This window comes from Taurulus bubalis (assembly GCF_910589615.1).
Source record: "Taurulus bubalis genome assembly, chromosome: 14".
Classification (NCBI taxonomy): Eukaryota; Metazoa; Chordata; class Actinopteri; order Perciformes; family Cottidae; genus Taurulus; species Taurulus bubalis.
In genome coordinates, this window is record NC_136602.1 from 11970045 (window position 1) to 11995855 (window position 25811).

At 40.8% G+C, this 25811-nt stretch overlaps 1 protein-coding gene across 1 annotated transcript; it reads right to left on the reverse strand.

The window, feature by feature from the left end:
- Positions 1–12: 12 nt before the first annotated feature.
- On the reverse strand, positions 13–25508 carry spock2 (SPARC (osteonectin), cwcv and kazal like domains proteoglycan 2; the record flags this gene model as incomplete). The annotated part of the gene is made up of 10 exons (XM_079230219.1): positions 13–1021; positions 1588–1719; positions 2639–2701; positions 3300–3518; positions 4119–4253; positions 4403–4511; positions 6237–6342; positions 6695–6809; positions 13549–13594; positions 25320–25508. 10 exons carry the CDS (start codon positions 25506–25508, stop codon positions 867–869), a joined length of 1269 nt encoding a protein of 422 aa, XP_079086345.1. The 3' UTR covers positions 13–866.
- Positions 25509–25811: the final 303 nt, after the last annotated feature.

Here is a 25811-nt window from a genome sequence, read left to right on the forward strand (position 1 = left end):
CGGTGGCTGAGCCACATAAACAAGTTTATTTTATTTTTGTATTTTTTATTAAACACAATAATTGATCCACAGTATGATATGATGTACTCTTGTCAACTAAGCAGTATATTCTGCCAGTCTTTCAAGGCATTGATAACAGGACTAATAGGTGACAATCTGTTTTCTGATACACACATTATATACAAGCGAAAGAGTGATGCGTGAGAAACATTTTTTCATTAAGTCATGAATGACTACTGTCACATTTGAGCCAAAGCAAACGACATGAAAACGGTAAATTCAAAGGGTGCTTTTCAATATTCAAATGCGGCTTCCTCTCTTTATCGCCTGTTTCCTGCCTGAAATCAAGACTGGTTATCTAAATGTCATTCGTCTGCAGAAAGAAAAGATGAAAGAAGCCAATTTGGACTATTGATAATGCACTCTAGAATTTTCAATGCAAGCACATGACAAGCACCTTCAACTGCTTAAAGTCACCATTATGCATCAGCTAAAAACTGCTCAAAGGACTTACAACAGAAGAAAACAAAGATTCACAAGTATGGGGGTCAAACTTCTCTAGACCTAATTAATAGTGATATGTTCCCTTCCCCTGTCTGTTTAAAGTATATCCTGTAACATTAAATACGGCCATAACATATGCATATTCCCTCTCCCAACCCGTGCAATCTTTCGCTTTTTCATCAGCAAGTGTTGCTCTGAGTGTGAGAGCGTCACTGTGTCTATCTCTTTGCAGTGTGTGTGTGTGTGTGTGTGTGTGTGTGTGTGTGTGTGTGTGTGTGTGTGTGTGTGTGTGCGCATGTGTGTGTGTGTGTGTGTGTTCAGGACCATCAAGATGCTCTTGTAGAGAGGTTGGACTACATTGTTTACCAGATATAGCCCCCATCATCCACCTCCCCTACCTCTCCCTCTTCCTCTTCAGCCTCTTCAGCCTCTTCTGCAGTCTCCTCAGCCTCTTTCTCCTCCTCGTCTTCCCATCCAACCCCACTTCCAATATCACCTGAATATGCCATTTCATCATCTGTAGAGAGACAGGCAGAATGCAGGGAGATTAAATGATCCACTGTGGCAATCTTGTATATTGCAATCAATTCTGTTCAGCTTCCTCTCAACTTTGATGAAGTTCTTTCAATCAATGAGAAATGCTGAAATCAATTTAAAAACATTGACTGCAATGGTAAAAAGGGGACATGTGTTTGACTTTGTCTGGATTTTAATAACTATTTCTGAAACTTGCCAGAGGAGCCATTCTTATTAAGCGCAGGTTCAGTCCAACCAGCCCTCATTTATCTTGAAAGACTTTTCTCACAGTGACAAAGTGCCGCTTCAGAATGCAAATGACTCCGGACACATGAATGTGGCACTGGTCCCTGCAGTGAGTTATGTTGCAGTGGGCCTCAGTCCTTTAACATAAAGAAAGCCTTGTGCAGAAGGCATGTGGGGGTGCGCTAGAGATGTGGGCCAATCCGCATTTTCCTGCTACATTCAGCTTTCAATTTTAAATTCTATTCATATATATATATATATATATATATATATATATATATATATATATATATATTAAAAGCTGAAACCGAGGGGATTTACCGCAATCTGGCTTGCCGTGCATCCTAGATCCGGCTACTTCTCCTCCGTTTTGGTCCACACACCAGCACTCTCCCCTGTCACACTGCTGCTTCCTGTAGTAGCCGTCCTCATCACAGCTTGGGATGAATCGACCTGGCGTTCACACGCAAAAACACAAATGAATAAGAGTATATGGTAAACGGGTATGGTAAAGCGATCTTAACACACAAGCAGATGAACACATCCTGCATGATGCCTCATCACACACATCGCCAGGGCCAGGTGAGAATGCAATGCAGCATATGTGGCAGCCAATTCCATATTCCATGAATACAAATATGCTCACGAAGCAAGACAGGGGGGGGGGGGGGGGGGGGGGATAAGTATTAAGAAAAGTCAGCATATTGTGTGTGTGTGTGTGTGGGGGGGGGGGGGGGGGGGGGGGGTAACTAATTATCACAGGATAAGAGAGAAGGACTCAGGATTGGAAAGTTTTCAATTTCTCAGCATATGAAATACAGCCTGTGTCCACACAGTGCAGAAAGCCAAGAACAACATACTGGAGGTGCATGTATCACCATCTTGTAAGCTGTTTTCCTAAAAGAGAGTAAATTCATACTCTAGAGTCATACTCTTCAGAGATGAAGGGATCTGTCGTGACGTTAAAGATTTCAGCGAATAATGTAAAAAAGAAAGCAAAAAAAGCAAAACACAAATGAGATGGGGAAAAACAGAAGTGTCCAATCTTTCAAGGGAACATCTGAGCGTCGGGCTGGCAGCCTGCCCTGTGTCCTTGGAGAGTCCTGACTCAGAGCTCAGTCAGCCAGCCAAAATCTGCAGTGCGCACATGCGTACACACACGCACATTCACATATGCGCCCGCTCACACATACATGTAAGACACACTGATGGCTGCTTTCCTCTGCCGTCTGTCAGTATCAAGTTCTAATCCACCAGACTGATCAGGGACTAATCCCCGCCTCCTGCTTGTCATCTGCTGGATGAAATCCCTCCACCAAGAAAGACAGATCCAATTGGGCTGAAATGCTCTAATGAGGAGACGGATACCTACCAAACCTTCTTTTGCCGCCGTCTAATACTTGGATCCTCTCGAGATCAGCGAGGCAGGGCGGCTCTTAAAGAGGACAGAAAATAATATTTTTTTAACCAGAGAATAAAACATAACAGGGAAAATAACTACCTAACATCTGCCAAAAACAATCAACAGTTCAAATGAAAGTATCTTCTGAGTGTAATCAATATTTTCTAATCACCTCGTACAATTTTAAAATCAATTCCAGTGCTTTTCCATCTCAATCAAGCGAACTGTGTGAGCGTGCGACTGCTTTGCTGGTTAGCTGAGGCTCAGTCTCTGAGAGCTGTTGGAGAACCAGGCTGTCAACATGCAGCAGGAATGTTTTTAGCTCCTTGTGGTGACCGCTTCACCCCTCAGGGGAACGAGAGGAGGAGCAGGAAGACAAACAGTGACGGACCAGCACATTACACAGAGATGGCTACACACCTGAGGCGCAGTTAAGCACCTTGCAGTTTGAAGGGGAATATGTCAGCACAGAGGTACGTGACTATGTGTATGTCTGTGGACACACACACACACACACACACACACACACACACACACACACACACACACACACACACACACACACACACACACACACACACACACGCACACACACAGTCTACAAATCTCCCCTCCTCCCCAGAATACTCACTCTCTCTCCAGAAGCAGAGACACCACTCGGCAGTGGAGACCTTGCCATCCCTGTAGGAGTCACATGAGTTGAAGAAGGGCCGGATGCAGACCTCGTACTTGTCCAGGTTGATGGCAGCCAGCTCAGCCTGGTCCAGGTACAGGTCGCCATTAGTGTCCAGCTTGGAAAACATCCAGCCTATGGAGTCCTTACAGCTGGCAACCAGGCTCCTGTCCAGCACTGCAAACACAAAGACAGACAAACAGACATGCATTGTTATCCAGCTGCACAGATGGAAAGTGAAACCATGCCAATGTGCTCAGAATTATCTCCTGTTTCCAATGCGAATCATTTTTTGAATTATGTTCAATGTTTCCAAAAAAAAAAAGTTCCATCCCCAAAAACAGCATCATTATAATTTTTTTTTCAAGAATTCCCTTCCTCTCACGTTACAGCCCGGTTGGTGCTTCTCGGGCACTAACTTGTGGCCGAACAGGTCCTAAGGCTTCCTTCCTTTTGCTTTGAAGCACAGCATGTGATGACATGTTATCTTGATCCATCCACCCAAGTGCTTGGAGTTTCTAGCCCTGAAACTGTTTTCAAACACGTTTGATATCCACCAATCGGTTGCAAGACTTATCCAGTGAAAGGTGGAGGCAGCACCAGTTGAACTGAGGAGCTGAGGTTGTGGGTTATTTTTTATTTTCCCGATGTACTTATTTTTGCTTTTCCCAATTAAAACAAGACTTCAACTTTTTTTATTGACATGTTTTATAGAATGCAGCCTGTAACTGTATTGTAACTCCCTCTTAATGAAGTCTGGATTTATTAAGCTCTAACCTGATGTGGTGCTGGCTGCAGTGGTTCTGGCCCTAGTCTTGCTATTGTTGTTCTGCTTGGCATTGCTCTGCAGCAGCTGGAACCAGTCCCTCAGACGCTCCCCGAGATCAGCCAGATCCTGTCCGGTACAGCTCTCTGTGGAGGCCAGAGGGAGATGAATAATATGATATTTGTTGCACCTTTTCATGTATTTATGATGATGGTTGTGTGTGTGAGAGACATACAGAATAAAAGAGATTAGAAGCCTTGTATTGTTGCTAATTAATGTTATATATTAATCTTACCACGTTTACTCTCCATGGATGTAGGGGCAGCAGTTGCACAAGGACACAGACCTGAACACTTCAGGGTAAGATCCTTCCCTGTAAGACATGCCTGCTGCTCCAGCTTGCACTGCAACACAAACACACAAACACACTCATCAACACACACAGGCGACATCGAGAAGGGGACACGAAGGTGAAGTAAAATTAGTTACTGCCGCAAGATAGATAAAAAATTCATGAGGAGACCGACTGTATGCCTTAATTCAAATCTGAGATTTGCTCCTGAATGTGCTTTTCAACCTCTGCTTGCACACAAGGTCAAGAATAGTGATCCAAAAGACGAAGCATAAATCAATAAACACATGGGTTTCTGTCACCACGAGCCACCAATTGGTCATTCTGAGGCTATATATCATGGCTCTTTGTCTCAGTTTTTCCGCTGACAGTCTCATCGCACTACTCTGCTCTGATTGTGCAAGTTGTATGTTACGATTCACCACACAATGCTTTGCACAGTGTTTTAGCATGTGCATGAAACAAAAAGCCAACGCTCTGAATACATGTACATCTGACATGTACATCTGACAGATGTCTCTGTTAGTATAATAAGTGTGTAATAGGTGTCAAGACTATTTTAGCAATTATATATCACACCGTATGCTATTATAAAACATGCAGAAAATATATGATGCTGTAGCCACACGTACAATATGTTTACTTCTTTGTTGAGGGGGATGCTGTACAGTTACACTGCCAATGCACCCTCCTCCTCCACACAGTGATTATTTCTACCGTCTTTACTTTTCAGAGAAATGCACAAGTTAATTAAACCGATACAGAAAAATAAATGTTTATTCCTGTATGTTTAGACTTAAGCCTGCACTGCTTGTTTTTTGGCCAATTGGGTGCAACAGAAACAAGCTGTAAACACAGAATCGACATATCAACATCTCCTAAAGTTCATGATGAACGTGTTAGCAAACAGATGTATATTCAGAAGACAATGAAGACATTGTTTCAGAGTTCTGCTTCTGGCCAGCTCTCATTTTATAGGTCCAACATTCACTCTCCTTTTTGCTCTGCTTTACTCTCCAACAACCCCTGAGGGAAATATCTGTCTATTTAGCTGCTAAATGCTTCATTATGTTCCCCAGCTAGTTGCTAACTTGGTCTGTTTGGTGCAGGCCAGGTAGTGTGTGGTGGGTCTATCAGCAGATTTAACTTCATGGTCATTTTGGAGGCTGTAGTATGTGGTGCTGTTTTACTGTATTTTCATGTTTTACTCTTCCCCCACTGATACAAATGTGTAAGTCATAATGCAACACCTCTCATAATGATTCAACATAATTCTACAGCACCTCAAATAACAGCTTCCAACATTACTATAAAGTTGAAGTCTAAAACATTATACATACACACATTATAACCTTCATAAAGGTAGAATTTATTGCAAAACTGTTGTATTAGACTGCATTGGTGTTCCTAATGAACTGACAACTGAATGTATTTAAAAGTATTCAACACAAATGAAAATGCTTAAAACAAAACCAACAATAACTAATTCAGTTAATTTTACATTTAAGAATTCTCAAATTGCCTCCATAAGGTTTTTTATGTTCATTTAATGTCCATGTTTCTTCATTGTTGAGCACTTTTCCCTGCATTTACAGTATAAAAGACGCTATAATACACATTAAGGATTATTATTATTATGTTTTAATAACAATTTGCTTGGAATCAATAAATTGGATCGCAGAATTTTGTAAAAACATACAATTATATGATCATCATTAAGACATGAAACCACCAAAGGTCGATAAACCGATAATATTGCGCATTTGTTTCTGTGTACCTTTGAGGCATAGTTGCGTCTGTCTGATCCACACACAGGCCCAGTGGAGGAGATGGGACAGGGCTGACAGTTTCCTTCAGGAGACCTGAGAGCCGGCTGCTTCAATCTGCAGGACAGAGGACATTCAAACACTTTAACTCAAGCTGAGACAGCAACGTGCTGTGCTAATTCAGAGAACAGACACAGCAGCACCAACCTGAGCAGGAAGCCAACTGCCCTCCTCCATGTTGTCTGAATGTATTAACTTATCATTTAACAGCAGGCAGTCGTACTGCACTGGTGCTCAAACAAAGCTTCATTATGATCACATCCCAAACAGCACACGCCATTGTGAACTTGCTGGTGTAGACCTCATGTTATTGTGCATTAACAGTGTGTGTGTGTGTGTGTGTGTGTGTGTGTGTGTGTGTGTGTGTGTGTGTGTGTGTGTGTGTGTGTGTGTGAGCCTACACACTCACCTATGTTCAAGTTTCTTGCGGTTGACGCACACAGCTTTCTGGTAGCCCTGGGCGATACACACCTTGTGTCGGCTGCACTTAACCTTCTGACAGGGGTCCTTGGTGGTGTCTACATCTGGGAATAAAATATAAAATTAGATTTGTAATGAAGTATCATCAGAGCTTCACTCCTACTCTATTCACTATTCTCTCTTTCTCTGCCCATTATCTCTTCACTCCCAGTTTTGAATCCCAAATTTCTCTCTTCTATTTGCTGAGCATAACTTGAGTCAGTCTTAAAGTATTAGAGTGGTGCAAAACTGTTGTTCTTGCACTGTAACACATATGCATCTTGGGTACTGTTCAATACAAGTTGATTTGTGCTGCAGTAGAATGCAATTGCCACACCTCATTAACAGATTTATGAGGTGTAATAATACAAATGTAGTATTACACTTAATATGTGACCTGCTAAGACCAATACTTTTTGCAATGTAGGCTAAAGCCTGCATGGCTAGCTCACTCTGCTCCATCCATCCATCCATCACACTCTAGCAGCTAATGCTGAACTGCGTGTCAGCACCCAACACACACTCATATGTCACAGATGTCTGTTCCTAGGCACCCAGGTGCCCGACCTAGATGTCACACTCTATTCTCTTCACATCCCACAGCCTTCATTCACCTCCACTATCCATCAGTACAGTACATTGAAACACAGATTATTCACAGACTGCTGCAGGTTTAGTCGACATGACGAAGGGGCTTGAATTTATCCCCTGCTCTTACTGTATCCTATTTTATGGCACCATTATAATTTCGCAGACAGGCTTTGGATCGCCTCACTTGTCCTCTCCGGTAGCTGGATACATAAATGCTGCCAACATCACAGGATTATCTAAGCAAACCGACAGATATCTGATTCGAGAAGCAAATCCAAAACAATACACCCGCCCTGTTGTGGCTGAGCTGGTTGTATAACCGACTGACTGCTCTAACTGAGAAACAGTGAGGCTCGAAGGCATTAATGCCCAGATGCACTCTCATCCATTTAGACTGTCAAAAGTGGAGCCTTAGGCCCCTCCGTCTAATTCACACCAGTGCATCAGCAGAATCAGGTTGCAGCAGCCCATCAAAGCCGTATGCTACTTCCTGACACAGGACAAGGAGATTAAGGTACTAATGGGGATACAGCACGGTGAGCAGGGCGGCAAGTACACAAAACAATGTATTTTGCAATCTGTCCAATGAAGATTTCACCAATACCTAAGCAAAAATAAATTAAGAATAACAGAAGCAGCATACAGAGATCAGATAATCCTGCCTTCTAATAGTAAAACATTTGTAAATAAATCTTGTTGGTCGCGAGCGGCTACAATGCTGGCACGCCATGGTGTTGTGAGTACAGCAGCATAAGGTGGCTGCCTGAGCCTCATGTTAACTTAACAGGCTTCCACGGATTAAAGCGGTGCCTGCGATGATGACGTTCCCATAGCAACAGGCTTGCTCCGTGGTCCGGGAATCATTTCTGGGTTGACTGTGATTTGCAGCTCAATCTGGTGTTTCTGAGAACTCGCTCCCTCTCCGTTTCTGAAACCCCCCGTTGTGCAATCATGGCTATCAATCTTTCTTCCGTTCTCATTCCTTTGTCTGCTCAGATCAGACATCTTCATGTTGTGTTCTCATTCATGTTCTCCCTGCGTGTTCATTATTTTCCTCATGACGTCCACCCTCTCTCGATTCAACCCCAGATGCACCTACTTCCATTCTTACTTTTTGAAAATCTCTCCTTTGGTATTAAACTAATGCCTGCAGCAGTAAAGCTCTCCTAATTAGGCTCCCTGTGCTTCAGTCTAATACAATCCAGATTTGCATACGGTTTATCCCTGCAGATTGAGGATAACAGAAGCAGAGCTCAGGCCACATCCTCATCATCAACCCACTTATCTACTATTTACACACTCAGTCTTTAACATCGTTAGTGCTACCTTCTAAGTAGCAGTAAAGCCAGACATGTCTCTGGTATGTCTGTTTGTCCGGTTAATGCAAAAACAGGCTTGAATTCCCACAGAGACTAAATATAATCAGCAGGAGAATAAAGGTTGAACCATAAACCTGCATCAATTGATTTTTGTTGGGCAGTGCAACAAGCTGGACAAAAAAAAAACATTATCACTGGTGAAAGTTACTGATTTACATCATGTTGTCTACACGATGCATCTATAAGTCCAATATTCACTCTCCTCTTTTAGCTCAGCTCCACCAACTCCTAAAATGCTGAGAGGAACTGTAATGTCAGGTGATGAGTCTCTGTTGGTTCATGACGACATAAATCATACAGCCATTTGATGAATTGGTAAAGGAATGGATGCTGAGAAATTCGCTTTCTTGTCAAGTGTTCAATGGATAAGTAATTGCGGTATTGATCTTTTTTTCTTTAAAGAAAGTAAATAAGCACATTTCTCAAAATGTCAGAATATTCCTTCACATACAAATATAAATAAGTGCAGCTTTAACTCTCCTGAGAACATGAACATGAAGTAATATAACTAAAAAGGATTTATTTTGGAGCGTAATTAGAGGTTGATTAAAATACATTCATTAGCAAGAAGATGATGTGAGGCATGTCTGCAAAAAGATTGCATTTAAATCAGGGTACCTCCAGGGGTTTCCAAGTTAACTTTTGCGAGACTCTTTAAGACCTTTTCAATAACACTTAAAATGAAATTTAAAGCCATACTGGCAAAAGTATTAAGGATATAATTGAAAATCAGTATTAATTTAAAGACCAGAAAATACTGATTTACCAAGTATTGAATTCTATATAAAATGTACCCTTCGTGTGTGTGTGTGTGTGTTTCTTACAAAAAAAAATGAAAACGATTATTTGTATTTGTCACGTTAAGAATCCCCATCCCGCTCCATGGTCACACATATCATCTATTGGTCACGAAAACACCGATATGAAATGAAGCTCATTAGATAATAAGATAACAGGCACAGCATGCAGCAAATAAATCTGAAAGTTCAGCTATGCACTCTCGCTGTGATTAGTGAAAAAGGTGACACAATATAAAACATAAATAAAGTAGGGGATCCCATTTTTAGTGATTTTATTACACAAATTAACCCCTTTGGAGCATTTTGAGATTAGAATACAACGTGAAAATACGTTTTGAAAGACAAATAACATGTATTTCATAATAATATATATTATAGGATTATAATTTCCATGCATTAATGTGCTCATCACGTTAATGTTGGAGTTGGTCTAAATGTATTAATGTCTCTTATATTACTCAACATCCTGCTGGGTAGCTTGTAAATGTACCCCTTCCCTCAAGTAAACTAACATTACAAGTACCTCAAACCTGTACTACAGAACAGTACTTGAGTACAAACAGAATTCAATATTTGTAATGCTTTATCAATACTTGTATACCTCTCAGGTAGCCTGTAAATACATCAGGGACATGCTGAACCCTTTGCAGCCACCATGGTATGCAGGGTTTTGGATTTGATGGTAGCAGCCCCAGCTGCCGAGGAGGGAGAGCGGGAAGGGGTGACACTGGACAAATTTGTGGAGTGTGAAGGTGAGATAGGCAACAGTAGACCCTGGAGGACTGTAGCGGCTGCTTTTGGAGGTTGAAAGTTGCAGAAGTGTGTTTGTGTGTGTCTGTGTGAGCTCCAAGCAAATGTCAAGAGGAATCCAACCCTAGACCTTGTGAGTGTTTTCCCCTTTGTGTCTGCCATTGATCTGAATTCATAGATTTTCAAGAATGTGTCTACACCTTTCACCTATGAGTGCTGGACACAATGCATATACACTTGTTTGTTCTGACAAGTACACAGTACAACCACTCCAGACCAACCATAACAGCAAGGTTATTCAATCAGTTGCTGGTTTGACTGTAGAAATCGACAAATTCTCCCGACGTCTCCCTCACTCTGCACCCCGCTGGCTGAAGTGGAATCAGCCACTATGGTGCCTGCATGCAAATGTCCACCTCAGTCCACTGTTGGCGTTGACTGTCTGTGTGTCAGGCGTGTTGACAGTTCAAGAGCCCCGTCTCTCTCTTCATGGCAGCCTAGCAGTCTGGGCTGCCTGGCAGAGAAATGAGGGCTGCAGGCTCATCCGAGTGCTGGAGTGAAGACATCACGCTGATTTAGTTATTTCTCACAGGGACAAATCTCCTCTTTCTGCTCTTGCGCTTCATTAGGCCACTCATAAAGGAAGGCAGATCAATGGAGGGAGATAGTACACTCATGTTAAAATGAGAGAACGGGTAGATGAAGGGCTCTATTCTGTGTGAAATTAAAGTAAAAAAGTACTATTCATCTCACTACCTAAGGCAAGCGTATAAAGCTTTGCTAAAGTTGAATAAAAGCTGCGCACACACAGTTGAACCCAACATGTAGCGATGCCACTTGTGAAGATGATCTATGTTTAATAGGTTGGGGTATTGTTTCAACTCTATAGCATGCCAGAGGAAGATTCTGCAAAACCCAGAATTACATTGATTCTCTCACCATCACATTCGATCATCCAATGGTAATGTTCATTTTTTTCATTGTCAGTATTTAGACATGGCAACTATGTTATGATCAAAGATTGGGAAAATTGTTATGGCAATGACAGCGCTGGTCGCTGGACGCAAATCACAAGATGCAGAATTGTCTAGTAATGTCATTGGTTGGACACTAGGATGGTTATTTAAACGCACTATTATCGTTTTTTGGGTGGTTCAGATTAATATTTCTGTAAATAAAAATGCGATTTTCAGGATGTGCTCTTCTTCACAAATATAAATGAAGCCCCTAAGATGACACATACGCGACATAACATCTTTACACAGCTCATTACAGGTTCAGTTGATCATGTTTCTCTTGAACAATCAGCTTCCTCTTGACAGACGAACAGAGCTCAAAGACATCCTTTCCATTTCCACTTTTTCATTTTCACCCTATATCTCACTTCTACACTTGTAAACTTGCTTCATCTCCCCCAGTCCACAATTTCCCCATCATCACACTGAATAAGAGTTGGCAGGAATAATGTTGACGTCAGTCACTTTACACTACATCAAGGCTTATTAGCTCACACCTTTGTCACTCTCTTCTTGGGCTTTTACTTCCCTCTCTGGCCTTTCATTGGAAATCATAATTAGTCCTTCATTAAGCCCTTGGAAATTTCGCTAATGGACTCTGCCATTCCGCCGACGCATTTAAGCTGCAAATCAAGCGACAATGGTTGAGGACATGACTCTGTCATGACTTCATCTTGCAGGGTCAATTAAGGCGTCTCAGCAGGAGTCAAGGAGGAGACCTCAGACGGTCAGCCTCTACAGATGGCTCCTGATCGACTGCAGCACAGAATGAGAAAAAAAGGATGAAGCAGAACAAAGTGGTGATGGGTTGGAGTCGAGCCAATGTTTAGCATTTCCTGGAGGATGCATATCGGATCCACTCAAGCAGATAAAACCAAGCGCTAACATCTTTCAGCCTTTTTCCACCGAGGAGCAAGTGTGGACAGCGAATGACCCCAGAATATAAACACAGCATACACAGTGCTGTCGAACACGATGCACCACTGACAGTCTGAGAAGCATCACAGTTCAAATGCAGGCCAGAGATTCTGTCTCCATGCTACGGCACAGGCCATTGACATCCAGTTATTAATAAATCATGTGGCTTTGCTTTAACTGCATCAGCATCCGTGCGTGATGAGATATTTTGAGCACAGAAAAAGAATTATCAAATAAATTGCCGGATTGTATTTAATAGTTTTTTCATCTTGGACCAATATATGTTGATATACTTGTGAACATACTTGTGAATATACTTGTGGATATGCTGGGTTTTGGCTGTTAAGCTTAGTGTCATCTTTAAGATCCCTTCAACATATTTGACAGGATAACATACTGTTTTGCAGGTGAATACACATTTATCTATTAATGGAATTAATTTTACATCCCTTTGTTTACAGAGTGAGCATTATGGGTTGAGCCTTAAAGTCCCAGTGAAATGAAAAGTAAACAATTCCCAGGTTAAATCCTGTGTCCCCGTGGTAATTGTTCTTTTTTTCTTCTATTTGCCAAATGTGCAAAAAACAAATCTCTGTATTTTGTTTTCAGTGAAATGGTTTAAAATGTTGATGACTCATCCTGCACTTGGACATTTAAAAAAATGCATCCAATCAAAAATCGATTTTGGGCGAGCCACACCGGCTAGCCGCACTGGTCATAACAAAGGAAAACTTAGTTGATGTTCTGTGTCACTGCAGCGCGTGGAGTACACACAGATGAACATCCAGAAAATTATGCAAAACAACTGGCTGAGTTTTGCTGAAAAAAAGCTTGAGTGCTAGCACCACCAATCAAATGCAAAGGATTTGATTTCCATCTTGAAACTGTACACCGCTCAATTATTCAGTTTCACTGTGAAATACGTCACAGTACAGATATCAGATGCTCTAACTCTTAACTCTGACTTTAATGTTGCGAGGCTAGAAGCTTTCTTAATGTCTGTTTCACGTGCTTTGCTCCCACAGAAGAAAAATATTCCTGCCAAGTGAGGTGAACGCACCTTTACTGCAGAAACCACCCGGGCTTGAAATCAGCTGTCAAGCAGCCAAGATTTATCAGAATTTCATAATGGCGAGCTCAAAAGGAGAGTTTGACAACTGCCCGACAGGAGAGTGTATATGAGTAAATGAAGAGGCAGCTGCACTTAAAACATCCTCCAACAAGCTACACAACTGTGGATTTAAAGTAAGCTCTAACAGAAGTATTCTATCAAAAATGTTCACGTGAAATGCCATTCAAGGACTTCCCTAACCACACAGTAAGAAAGAGATGAGATGGTGGGAGACTTACTGTCATTAGAACCTTGATTTTCATCCCAGGTACGGACATAATCATCCTGCAGAAAGCATCAAGAAGACAACAGTTATTATCAGGTGCATAGAACGAAGGCCTGAGTGCAGTGTGGTTGATAGCATAACTACACTCGGGAAGACATGTGTATGACTGTAGATGTACATCTGTATGGAAATGAGCCTGACAAATGTGCACCCGATGCCTATATGTGTGAGACATATACACACACACACACACACACACACACACACACTTAATAAGAACATGAATTATTCTAATTAAAATGGGCAAGTTGAAGGGAATTTGAAATATTAAAGGATGGAGAATTAGAGATAAAGACACACAAAGAGACAAGGAAATGAGACATGAATGAATAAGACACAGTAACAAAGGCAGCTGAAGAACCAGTGTAGAAAAGCTGCACACAACTTACCTCTACCTCCTGGTGAAATGACAGCAAAAGGAGAGAAAGGAGCAAATATTAGTGAAAAAGAAAAGTGTAATTTTAGATACAGGGTATTAAACTGCATTCAATGAAACTGAAAGGCTCTACAAAAAGACTATTTATGTTCATTGTACAGCCCAAGACATCCTTATTAAGATACCAATGATCAAAAACCTGATTAGATATGATTGACAGTGGCCCAGAACTCTTATTGGTGCACAGAAATACATGACATCACCTTTTCCAAATCCTGCCCAATTTAAATCAGTGAGAATAGCAAGTAGAAATCATAAAAGATAAAACATATTAGGGATGCACAATTTATCGTACTGTTGGGACTTCACCATGTGGGTATGACAAAGAGAGAGATTGTACTGAAACATTCTTCTCAGTATAGTTTAGTTGTATGACAGCCAAAAGGACTGTCAAGCTGTTTTGTGTTTAGATACAGATCTTTTTCATGTGAAAAAAGTTATATTAAAAGTTGAGTAATGAAATACTGAATACATTTACAACAGCTTTGCTTTTTTTGTATATGAAGATATCTTTTCGTTTATCTCAATTAACCTCTTAACTCAAAACATACATGTGACCACTACATTAGACACATGTATGGCTGTATTTCCTGAGAACATAAGGGAATCCCACAGGAGACATGTACAGATGTGAAGCTTTTTTGAGCATATTGCTGCATCTGAAATAATAAACATGAGTCATTTTAAGGTATTCACAATCAGCCCCCTCTCGCCTCCTTCCTTGGAGATGACTTACTCATCACCGTAAACATATACTGTACTAGAAGTGTGTGGCAAACAGCTCCCAGGGAGGCGATAAATCCTGACACAACACATGAAATAAGCAGCCCTCATGAGAGCTGGGACCTTCTTCTTTGATCCGCACAGTTTCATTTCACAGAGGTAAATATTTTCATCACCAGCGAGGACTCCATTCGAGTCTTGAAATCTACTAAACTGTTGCTGCTGTTGCTCTGCTCATCCTCTACTCGCTGGAGTGGCAAGTTAATTTCCCCTGCTCAATGACAGAAAAATCACTTCCAGTGAACTCTCTGTTGTCTAAATTTTAACTCAACACTCCAGTAAAGCTTTATGAATGATTGCCGGTTATGCAGTTTAACCTTGATGGAGTCACGTATTATCATGGTAAGAACTCAAAGGGTTTACGTCCTTGCCATTAATTTGACGCCTCTCCTGTCTTCTTTATTGATGCTTCAGCTCCTGCATTATTTAGCAGCCTTTCTGTATTTGTGTTTCTGCCAGGAACGATGAGGGACATGTCCTGCTGTGCTGACAGGACTGGAAATCAATGATCTCATGAAAGAGAGGCTGCAGAATATGTATTCAGGGGAAATAAATTCTCCTGAGTGTACAATGAAAGTGAGCATGAGACGCAGATCATGGTGACAAGTTTGGCACACGGCAGAGAAGTTATATATGACTCACAAAGCAGAAACAACTGACATGATTAGAGGACGCGAGCTGAGAGGTGAAGCGTCCTCTAATCAGCTGTATTCAGGAGCTCTGTGATCTACCTGTTAACATCAGAAAGAGCTCCTCCCTCAGCCGGTTCACCCTGTCGCCTATAGCTCCTCAATTTGACTGACAGATCGCAATCCCTCATATCTGTAGGATGAGGATCATGACCCGATGAGCATGACCACTGTAAAATTGGACTCAGCTCAAGTGGAACTGCAGAGTGTCACGACAAAAGCAAAAAAATGACATTGGTCTTGTTGGGTGGATTGAAAAAGAAGAACAGGAAACCCATTGAAATAAATGTGTGTGTGTGTGTGTGTGTGTGTGTGTGTGTGTGTGTGTATATCGGATAGGTCGTGTGTGACTGACATTCTGTGTTCACTGTGGTTATCCTGAGGGGTTTGTGCGTGTTGCCAGTGACAGCGAAGCGCATCGCTGCTTAATCAGTAACAAAGGACACAGCAATAACACTGTCATGTGGAAATCTGTTTGCCGGATAAAGGTTTGTACCTGACCTTTTCTCATGATTAGCGTTAATATCTGCCTTCAGTGGATTCATAAAACACATGCAGAACAGCACAGAGCTACAAAGTGCGAACAGACAGTCCGTAAATGAAAAAACACGATGGGTCATGGATTCTCGTCCAATCTCCTTCAAGATAAATTGATGCAAAAATATTTGATTTTGTTGTGTTTGTTTCTTGATGAAAACCAAAACAGTACAGTAAGTTTCATCAAAGTCAGGTGACACGCTCTAGACACAACGTCCTCCATTGTTCTCAACTAACAGGGATCATGAATGTACACGTTTTTTTTTTGCTGACACAATGCAGTTTTTTAACACTGACAGTTTCATCTACTAGAGGACGTATAGGCTGGCGAGGATTCAATCAGTCACCTGTTGTATAGGATGAGACTCAATGCCACTCTACACTGAAGGTCCTCCTTAATGTAATCTCCTTCCAGACTTCATCGAGGACCCGGCTGCAAGCCCACCACTTCTGCTGTTGAATTCCTATTTTCCATCCTCTTCCCAGTCAACTCTGTCGACAGCCAATGGTCCTTAAGTTAATGCACGTATGCCCTCAAAGACGAGAATCACTGAAAGATGTGGGTGCAGAGGCTGACCATGTACCAGGAGGATTTCTGACAGATGGAAAGCATCAATAGGCTGATCAGCAAGCAGCAAAACTTCCCTTATCATCCCAATCCTGAAGAGTGAAAAAATAACTTGCAGTGGATTCAGCTATCAAAAAAAAAAAAAAATATATATATATAGATATATATATATATTTTTTTTTATTGTACACAAATCTTGTGGAAACACACTACTGCAATACACTATGGATACAGATGTTGGATACAGATGTAGTATAAAATATAAATCCAAATCAAATTAAAAAAATACATTGCCCCGAGGTTGTCTTCAGCAGCGATGCAACATACGGCACCGTATCACTTCCACCCACCTTGAGATTCGCATTAAGACTTGCTGTTCACACAACCTCTCAGCTTTGGTTTACAGATCACATGAGACACGCCTGAGATGAAACAAACCCCCTCAACAATATTCTCATCCTATATGTTCTCCTCTTATCGGCATGCACACTGGGCTGCAGGGCACGAGAAGCAAGAATGCTGATTCCTGTATTTCTACATGCACACGGGGCTCTGAGCTGATGCGTAAAGATTGCAGAGGCAGAGCATCAAACATTGAGAATCTGGTCTGCTTCCCCTGCAGGACGGAGTCAAGAGCACGCCTTATGTAAGAGAGCTGGGAGGACTGGGAAAGCAAAATGTATAAAATAAATAAAAAGAACAAATATCACAAATTAGCCTCCTTAAAAAAGTAATATTGAACAAATGGACCTCTCTGGAAATTAGCAAATAACTTATTTGCTTGAAAACAATATGCACAACTGAATTGGCTTATAGTTGTTTACTAAAATATTTTGCGTATTACAGTCTTTTTCCGGTCAGCAACAGCTGTATGTGACCTTGTAGCATCTGAACGGCCAACAGGCGTCTTCATCAGAGGAACCTCACAGCTTTCTTGGTCCCCGTAGGGTCTGTCTGACCTTAAATCCATCGACAGGTCCGAGCTCACACTTGACTTGTTCTCTTTCCCACTATTCAGAGAAGTTAACTTGGAGAAACTGCTGCTAGCCGTTGTTACCAATACACTTAATTAGCTGCCTACAGTTGAACACTTAGCATGGGTACATGTGTGCACACACACACATACAAACACTAATGGTCAGTCTAATTATTATCCAAGTTTAAATAGAGAAAAGTGTGCGTCCTACTGCAACTATCGTTCCTCCCTTTACTCAATATAAGTCTCTTTTTTCATCAATCCATTTGCCACCATAGATTTGTTTCTTCCCTCTCGACCAGAAGTATCGCTCCTCTCACGTAATTGTTTTCTTTCTCCTGGCACTGTCTGATACCTATAACCAACCAAACAAAATAGCTGAAACTAAAGGCACAATATGTCTTTATTTTTACCTTCTCTATTGTTTAGACTTTTTTGTTTTAACGATTTATTCAATACATTACACCGTACCGTGTTTATGTTTTTCTTAATCTCTCAGTTCAGCATTTTTCTTTCTTGATAAAAGTACATTACTTTCATTTCATAATAGATACTTTCTATCCACTGCTCCATGTATTGCTGCGAGCCTAAATAATGCTTATTTTTTAAATGTTTTAGTTTTTTGTGTGGATAATTTCACCATTTTAAATTGCTTCAATTGAATCAGAATTGTTTTGTGTGGAATCGTAATATTACTGAAGAAGTTGAACATGAAAATTGCCAATCATTACCCTGGCTTTAAGCAATGGATTTAAGGAGCAGTTAGACTCTACACCCTGGGCGAAACATAGACTTTGGCACAAGCAAATCTGTGTTTCCACATTGATATCCTGATTTATTTCGGTGTTGATTTATCCTCCGTTTTGGTGATATGTTGTATCTGCAGAGCCTCAGGTGTATTTTCACTCTGGGCACAACAATTGTAAACTGCATTTCGTAAACCTGCAATAATTTGACGTGGAGATTTGTCAAACATTTTTCCCGCTCTAGGTTTAATGACAGCAAGCTTGACTTCATTATTACAGAGCTTTCCCTTTTCTAATAATCCCAGAGCATTCAAATACTATTTTAAGCCACAAATTAAAAACACTAGACAGAGAATGATTGAGGACCTTATGGCAAGAAAGTTTGAATCTGACCAAAACTCAGATTGTGGTCAGATTTGGATTGTGTGTGCGATACATTGATTAGATGCACCAGTTTGCACAAACAACATGCAATTACAACCTAGAGAGTTGTCCCTTTCATATGCTTTAGTTTACAGATAGATTTCCCTTTCTATCATAAAACACACAGATGAATAGACAGAGTCTGTTGTCTGCATTCCACTTCTCCTTATTGTTTCAAACATGCGTACCTAATCTCTTTCATACCGAAGGTGTTGGGCAAAAGGTATTCATTCACGTCTGTGCCACTCAAATAGAACATATAATTATTTGTATTCCATAATAATTCCCTGCCTCATTTAAGAAAGACTCTTCACATATGCCCTTCAGCCTCAAGTAGAGATGAGTGACGTCATAAATGCTGTGACATCAAAGTGAGGATAAAAGGTAAAATACAAACGCTGACTGAAAATTGCACTCAATTATGTACACTTTTGTTTCAATTTCACCAAATACATATGAAAAGGCACAGGACAAAAAGTTGACTGGATTCAGTGAATTTGACAGAAATGTTGATGCTATGCTTTCTTGCGTTGTTCTTAAAGTCATGCACACACAACAGACACACCTACAGTTGCAGCTTTAAAAAATCATACTTTCTCCACAACGTCTCTGTGCACTCATGCCAGCCCTGTACTCACTATCTATAAATAAAATCAGGCCTTGTGAATGCAGTGCCCTGCAGAGAAGAAGAAATAGTCTGCAACTCACAGGAGAATCTGTTACAAATGGAGAACCTTCACACTACAGTGAAAAAGCCAAGCTTAACTGAAAAACAGACATGCAACAATGGAAAATCAATGAAGTTGCCTTGGTAGGAGCAACAAGAAGGATAAGAATCAGCCAACAGATTGGAGACAGGGGAGTCAAAAACAATGTAATAGAATAAGAGTTTCAACCCGATCAGCAGCAACAAAGGACTGAAACCTGGCTCATCAAGTGGAAAAGGCAGACTGGCTGTCATTTCTGGTGCCTGACAACTGACTATAGTCAGCTTCCTCATATCTAATGCACTTCAAATAAATTCACAATACTACTGTGTTTCTTTTGTTTAGTTTGCACTGATAGCGTTGTTAGCACCTTTAGCTATGAGCTGCCGGTATATTGGAGTCGCTAAGAGGCAATCAAAATACGGGTCTGTCACCTTTAAAGTTGCCAATATATTTCAAAATAACAAACTTGTCTCAAGTTAGTACCGACATGGCCAGCTCGTTTCCAAACAGGCATCTCCCCTCCAAACACTGTGGTTTTGTGTGCATATATCTGGACGTGTGTGCATTTTTTTCAACAAGCCCACTCAATAGCTCTCAGGTGCTAAAATATCCAGTTGTGCACTATATTTTGAACCACTTCAAACGTTTTTTAAATTCTCCTGTATCAGCTATACTGTGCCTATTGGAGCTGATCTTGCACTGGCTGTGACTCAGTCTGGCTCAAGCCCAAAGGTAATCAAGACTTGGGTGGCATTTACTGTATGGAAAGCTACTGCCATTAGAGTTATTGTTACTTTAAAAAAAAAAAATTAAAATTTTTTTTTTATTGAACCGGCCTGACAAAATCTCAACAAGCCCCATGCAGTCTCATAAAAATGTAAGTACATTTTTCCGAATGAGAGTTAATCCTGAAATACAGCCTACAACTCAAGTTACAAACTGTCCTATTCTTTTCTGAATTTATACAAACTAACGTCACACTGACACACTTTTATTGCCGATGATTGGGCTATTTACTGCACATAAAGGTTTTTTAACTTCAGGAGGTCATTGGAAGTATCCCACAAAGAGCTCATTACAGGCAGATTCCTGGTTGTCGGGTGTTCTCTGCAGTAAACCATCTATTTGGCATATTGACTCCGAGGTCAAGTCAACACAGAGGCAGGTCACGCCGAGAAGTCATGTGTGGGAAATGCTGAAATGCAGGCATTTATAGCATCTTTAGGGAAGAATGTAGCATAAAAGGTGTCTTTTTTTCTGCCGCATTTAGTAACAGCTGTATTCTGTTTCATAAACAACTGCATCTGCTAAGAAATTTGATATTTATTACCTTTCTTCACTATTCCCCTCCCTCTGTCACTGCGGCACCTGTACCCTTCAGCTGTGGCTGTTGTACTGCAGTGAGGAGCAGCTGTGGCTGTGCAAGCATGGCATGATGAAAAGCTGTTTATTTTTTCTTCTTCTACTTAATCACAGCCCACCTAAAGGCCAAGACACCACACAAGGCACCAGTACCAGTAGTCCCTCCAAACCCTGAACAACCGGACCAAGTTTCCCGACACTGTTGGATGTGATCGAGATCCATCTGCTATATGCCAACACAGCTCTGGCCGATTGCATCTCCATAAAGAATCTGGACTATGAAAAGAAATGACTCTTACCATAACAAAGTATGACAAGATAGACTAATGGATTTCTGATAAAGTCGTATCATCATTGATAGCTTTAATGCATCAGTGGCAGTCTTTACTAGCATCAGAGAGCATGGGGTAGTCGAGCGCCTGTGCGACAGGAGAGCCAGTCTGAGCCGGTGATGATAATGTACTGTTCATCTGGTCTTTAATGGAGTATTTGGCTCCAGTGTTGCATATGCCATTATCCACAATTATGTTTTGTATGCTTAAGTGAAATGATAAAAAAAAGGGGCACTGATGAGTGCCCCACATTCACAAAGTGTTGAAATTGTGCTGGATTGGAGCCACTTTAAGATTGACTTTAAAATCAGGCAGGGTAGTAGAGGTCGCGAAGGTAAACCTCCCGTCAAATGTTTTTGCCAGATTGCGAGAACCTTCTGCAAATGCTTCCCTCATTCTGCATATTTACTACACAAGGATCTGATGTTTTTGTGCTGGTACAGAGTTTTTTTTCTCTTAAAAGTAAATTGAATGTATAGGAGGTGCAGGCAGGATTGGTACTGAGTGGTCCAGAGTGGAGAGGTATGTGTTTGTAAGATAAGGGTTCACTAGGCACAGACAGCGCTGGGTAGAAAGCAGAGAAAACAACAAGAATATGAACCAAAATTCACATCATAAACACTGAGCTCTTTCTTTCATGTACATGCATGCATGAGGGATGCTGACAATAAACAGCTTCCTGTAAGTTACAGTCCTAATAATTCATCCATTTTTAGTCATATATCTGATTTTATCTTGAATCAACAGAAATAAAACATACAAGACCAATTTCATAGCTTGGTAATTTTAATGGACAGTATCCTAATTACAAGAGAAGTTGAGCACAAAAATTTAATTTACTGTTGATTTGCCTTTAGTAGACATACCAAATTGGATCCGCAATGCATAAAATGTATTTGACTGTATTAGCCATTTAATTTCACACTGAAAATAGACAGAGCCTCGACTGGTGAGATGACCCAGTTGACATATAAATGTTCCTATAATTGAGTCTCTGAATTTCTGTGGGCTGAACACATTTTATTTATTTAAGTGTCTGGTCTTAAAATAAAAGTGAGTACACATTGAAAACAATGTTATTTGTATTATTCTATATCTGTATTTTATTTCTAGAAACTATGTCTCCATCTTTCATTCATCCTTTATAGAGCCGTCTAGTGGTGCATTATTAGTAATAACTTTCTGGTTGTTTAGAATAATAGAGAGAATAAAGATATTGAGTCCATGTTATACCTGTTTTAATTTCAACTAACAGTACTTCATGTCTTTTTCTAAGATTTGAGCAAATAACACCAAGTGGTTGGGTTATAGCTCTGAACTCAGTTACCATGACTGCCTTCCCTGTTCCCGTTTTCTTTTTTTCCTGGATTTGGTGCATTAGTAAAATGAAATGTTGAGTGCACCTGTCAGATTAAAGGATTGAAGGTATCCCATTCTATTATACGTTGACTGTAACTATTAAATCTAATCGCCTTGTCTTCCTGTGAAATAGATTGAATTGAAGTGTGGGAGCTATTTTTATTGGACGAGAAAGAGCCTCTTATCCAGATTCTGCTTTTACATTTCACAAGAGTATAAATATGAAGTATCTACAGTGTGTATTCTGAAGGCTATGCATTGTGTGTGTGTGTGTGTGTGTGTGTGTGTGTGTGTGTGTGTGTGTGTGTGTGTGTGTGTGTGTGTGTGTGTGTGTGTGTGATGGTTTTAATTGCATTTGTGTGTGTTTGTGTACATGCTAAAGAGAGAATGAAAGAGGTTGTCTTTCATGTTGTGCAGCTTTGATTATTGCTTTCCAGCGTTGGATTAATATTAAAAATTCAGCTCTCAGAGGACTGTGCAAGTCAACATCACTTTGTGTAATCTGAATACCTATAACTGTGTCATTGGCAGTCCTTTATACATAAACCATATCATTCCCAAAGCATGAACTGCTCATTTTTTGGTTCAGATTTGTATTTTTGCTCAAAGACCAACATGATAAACAACAATTAAATGTACATTCAATATTCAGCAGCTCTAATTCTGAATCACCAAGGAAATATTATCACAAATCGTGCTTCAGTTGAAGAAGTTTGCAGTTTGAAGGATATGAAAAAATCCTAATAAAGGATGTTAACTCTGATTCCACCCTGCAGCAGGACTGGTGAGCGGATAGAGTCATCAAACCCTCAGTGATGCGCGCTCCATTTCAACACCATAACACAGAGACTGCTGTTGCTACGGCAGCAAGCTGAAATCAAAGTGGTTTCTATTGGCGATTCCCCCCGGGAGTTTCACTGGTTCACTTCTCTGATGTTTCTACTGTCATCATCATCATCATCACCAGAGACACCACCGCTCTTGCTCTTTAACGTGCTCGCGGACGCACTAACACGCACAGATGTAACAGCCCCGACAAAAAAACACACTTCTGCACTTGTAAGCTGGATCACACACACGTAGCAGCGTGCACATTAAGACAATCACCTCTGGGAATAAGGAGCATGAAGGAGACAGTGTGCAACTGGAACTGTTTGTGTTACCCAGCAGCTTTGATGATAAATCAAGGGAAAAAAAGGGAAATCAGAGCAAGTGACATCTTTCTACTAGACGGCAACCCCTTAAGCAAAGTTAAGAAGAACTGTTTATCTCTTGGGATGCTCCACATATTCTGTTTGTGTTCGTGTTTTTATTCACTCTTGGTGGGATTTTGTTGTGCACAGCCAATAACAATGCTCTGAATTCAGTGTGAAGTTTCCGCTCTAACATTTTGGATCAAAGCTGTGTAAATATAGAGCAGCATCCAGTGAGTTATAATCCCACAATAATTCTGACTTAATCTTTCCATGCCCACAATTTCATTACTTCCCTTAATACAGTTCCCGAGGACATGCTCCTTAAGTAATAACAGTCAAAGTAATCCGATCCCAGGAGGGGTGGCTGCCAATTTTCACACGCATTCACCTTTTCTTCAGGGACGTCCATAAGGAGGCGTTATGAATGCGGATCAAAAATGACACCAAAGACTGTGATGGTTATTACTTGTCAAGGCTTCTCCTCCTGAGAAGATCTGGCATTGTTCTCATGGATGCTCGAGCCGAAGGCAGCTGCTCACATTTCAAATCCAATAATGATACCCATCATGTGATAGTTACTACCCTGGATCTATTAAAACCCAATTAACAGGAGATATAAGGAACATAATCCAACTGCACTATTGTCCAAATCCTGTTGGGGTCATTAGTAATCATTTCACAGAGCTTGCAGGTAAAATTCTGTTCATACATTCACAGACAGGACAATTTATCACCGTCCATAACCTGCAGGCTTTAATCAATCCCTGCAACCCAGTTCAGTCTGTTCAGTAGGTGAATAAGCACATCAATCAATCCCCGCCGCCTCCCTGCTTTAATTGCTTAATTCTCTTGTTCGTGAAATCTCCCGGGACACGTCTGGAAACCGGTAACCCATATTAAGGGCAGTATGATGGAATAGGTCTATACGGCTCCTGCTGTGCAAGTGGGACTGAAACATTAATTGCTTATAATTAACCAAGGGCCCATATACTAAAAGTGGAAAGAGTAATAGCGACGGTGGCTTTATTTTTGACCTAGCAATCATGGTAAAGCTATCCAAATAAATATCACTTTAGATATCCTGAATTTTGAAGTGTCAGATAAGTAAAACATCCAGTCTTATGGCATCAGGACATTTCCCTTTGCTATTATCCCAAACATATACGATTCACATATAATATTCACATACATTTTGAGAAATTCTTTAAAAACAAGGACACAATCAGGCAAAATCTGTAGGCTGCATGAAGAGGACATTCATTAAAAATAAAGAATATTGTGAATGTGAACACTTACAAACACAATACCTCCATAAGCTATGTTCTGTTTCCATCTTCTTATTGGTCTCAATTCTATTTTGGCCATCCTAATAAAGACGTTTCAGTGGTTATAACTGAATATTTTCGCATGTTTAAACATTTGCTCTAAAGTGTGTGTTTCTACGGTGTGGGAATATGCTCCAATAACAGAACCAAGTTTGTGTGTATTATGCAGGCTAAGAAAGTGTGTGATAATTATAATTTTTCCTGAATGGCCGCGCGTATTTCCCCATCAGCGCCTCTTGTACCGCATTACCGCGCATCTCACAATCAACACGGAGGACTTACATCTCTGAACCGATTCCAGTGCTTGATCTTGCGGCTGTACTGTGAAATGGTGGATAGCCACTGCTCGTCTTCCATGAAATTCCCCGGTTTTTCCGCTTCTTTGACGCTCTTCACGTCGGTCTGAAAGGTAGACCCCACGAGCATCGCCAGCGGGACGAGAAGGCACGCGATGTCCGTAATTTCCACCATGGTAGCGGACAAAAACACCTCGCGCACACCGGCTGTCGGCTTTCCTCTTCTGGGAGGGGGAGGATGCTGAGGCTGGATTGAAACTACCAGCTGATTAGCCTATAGGATGCTCCTTCTGCTGCTGAGAGAGAGAGAGAGAGAGAGAGAGAGAGAGAGAGAGAGAGAGATGTGATAGTATTCAAGGTAAGTCAGTCCTGGTCTCGTGTGACGGTATTTGGTATATGTTGTTATCAATATGTCACAGATTTATTAGCATTTTAATGTGGAGGTTGGTGTTTACACGCTGCACCTTCAAAAGTCAAG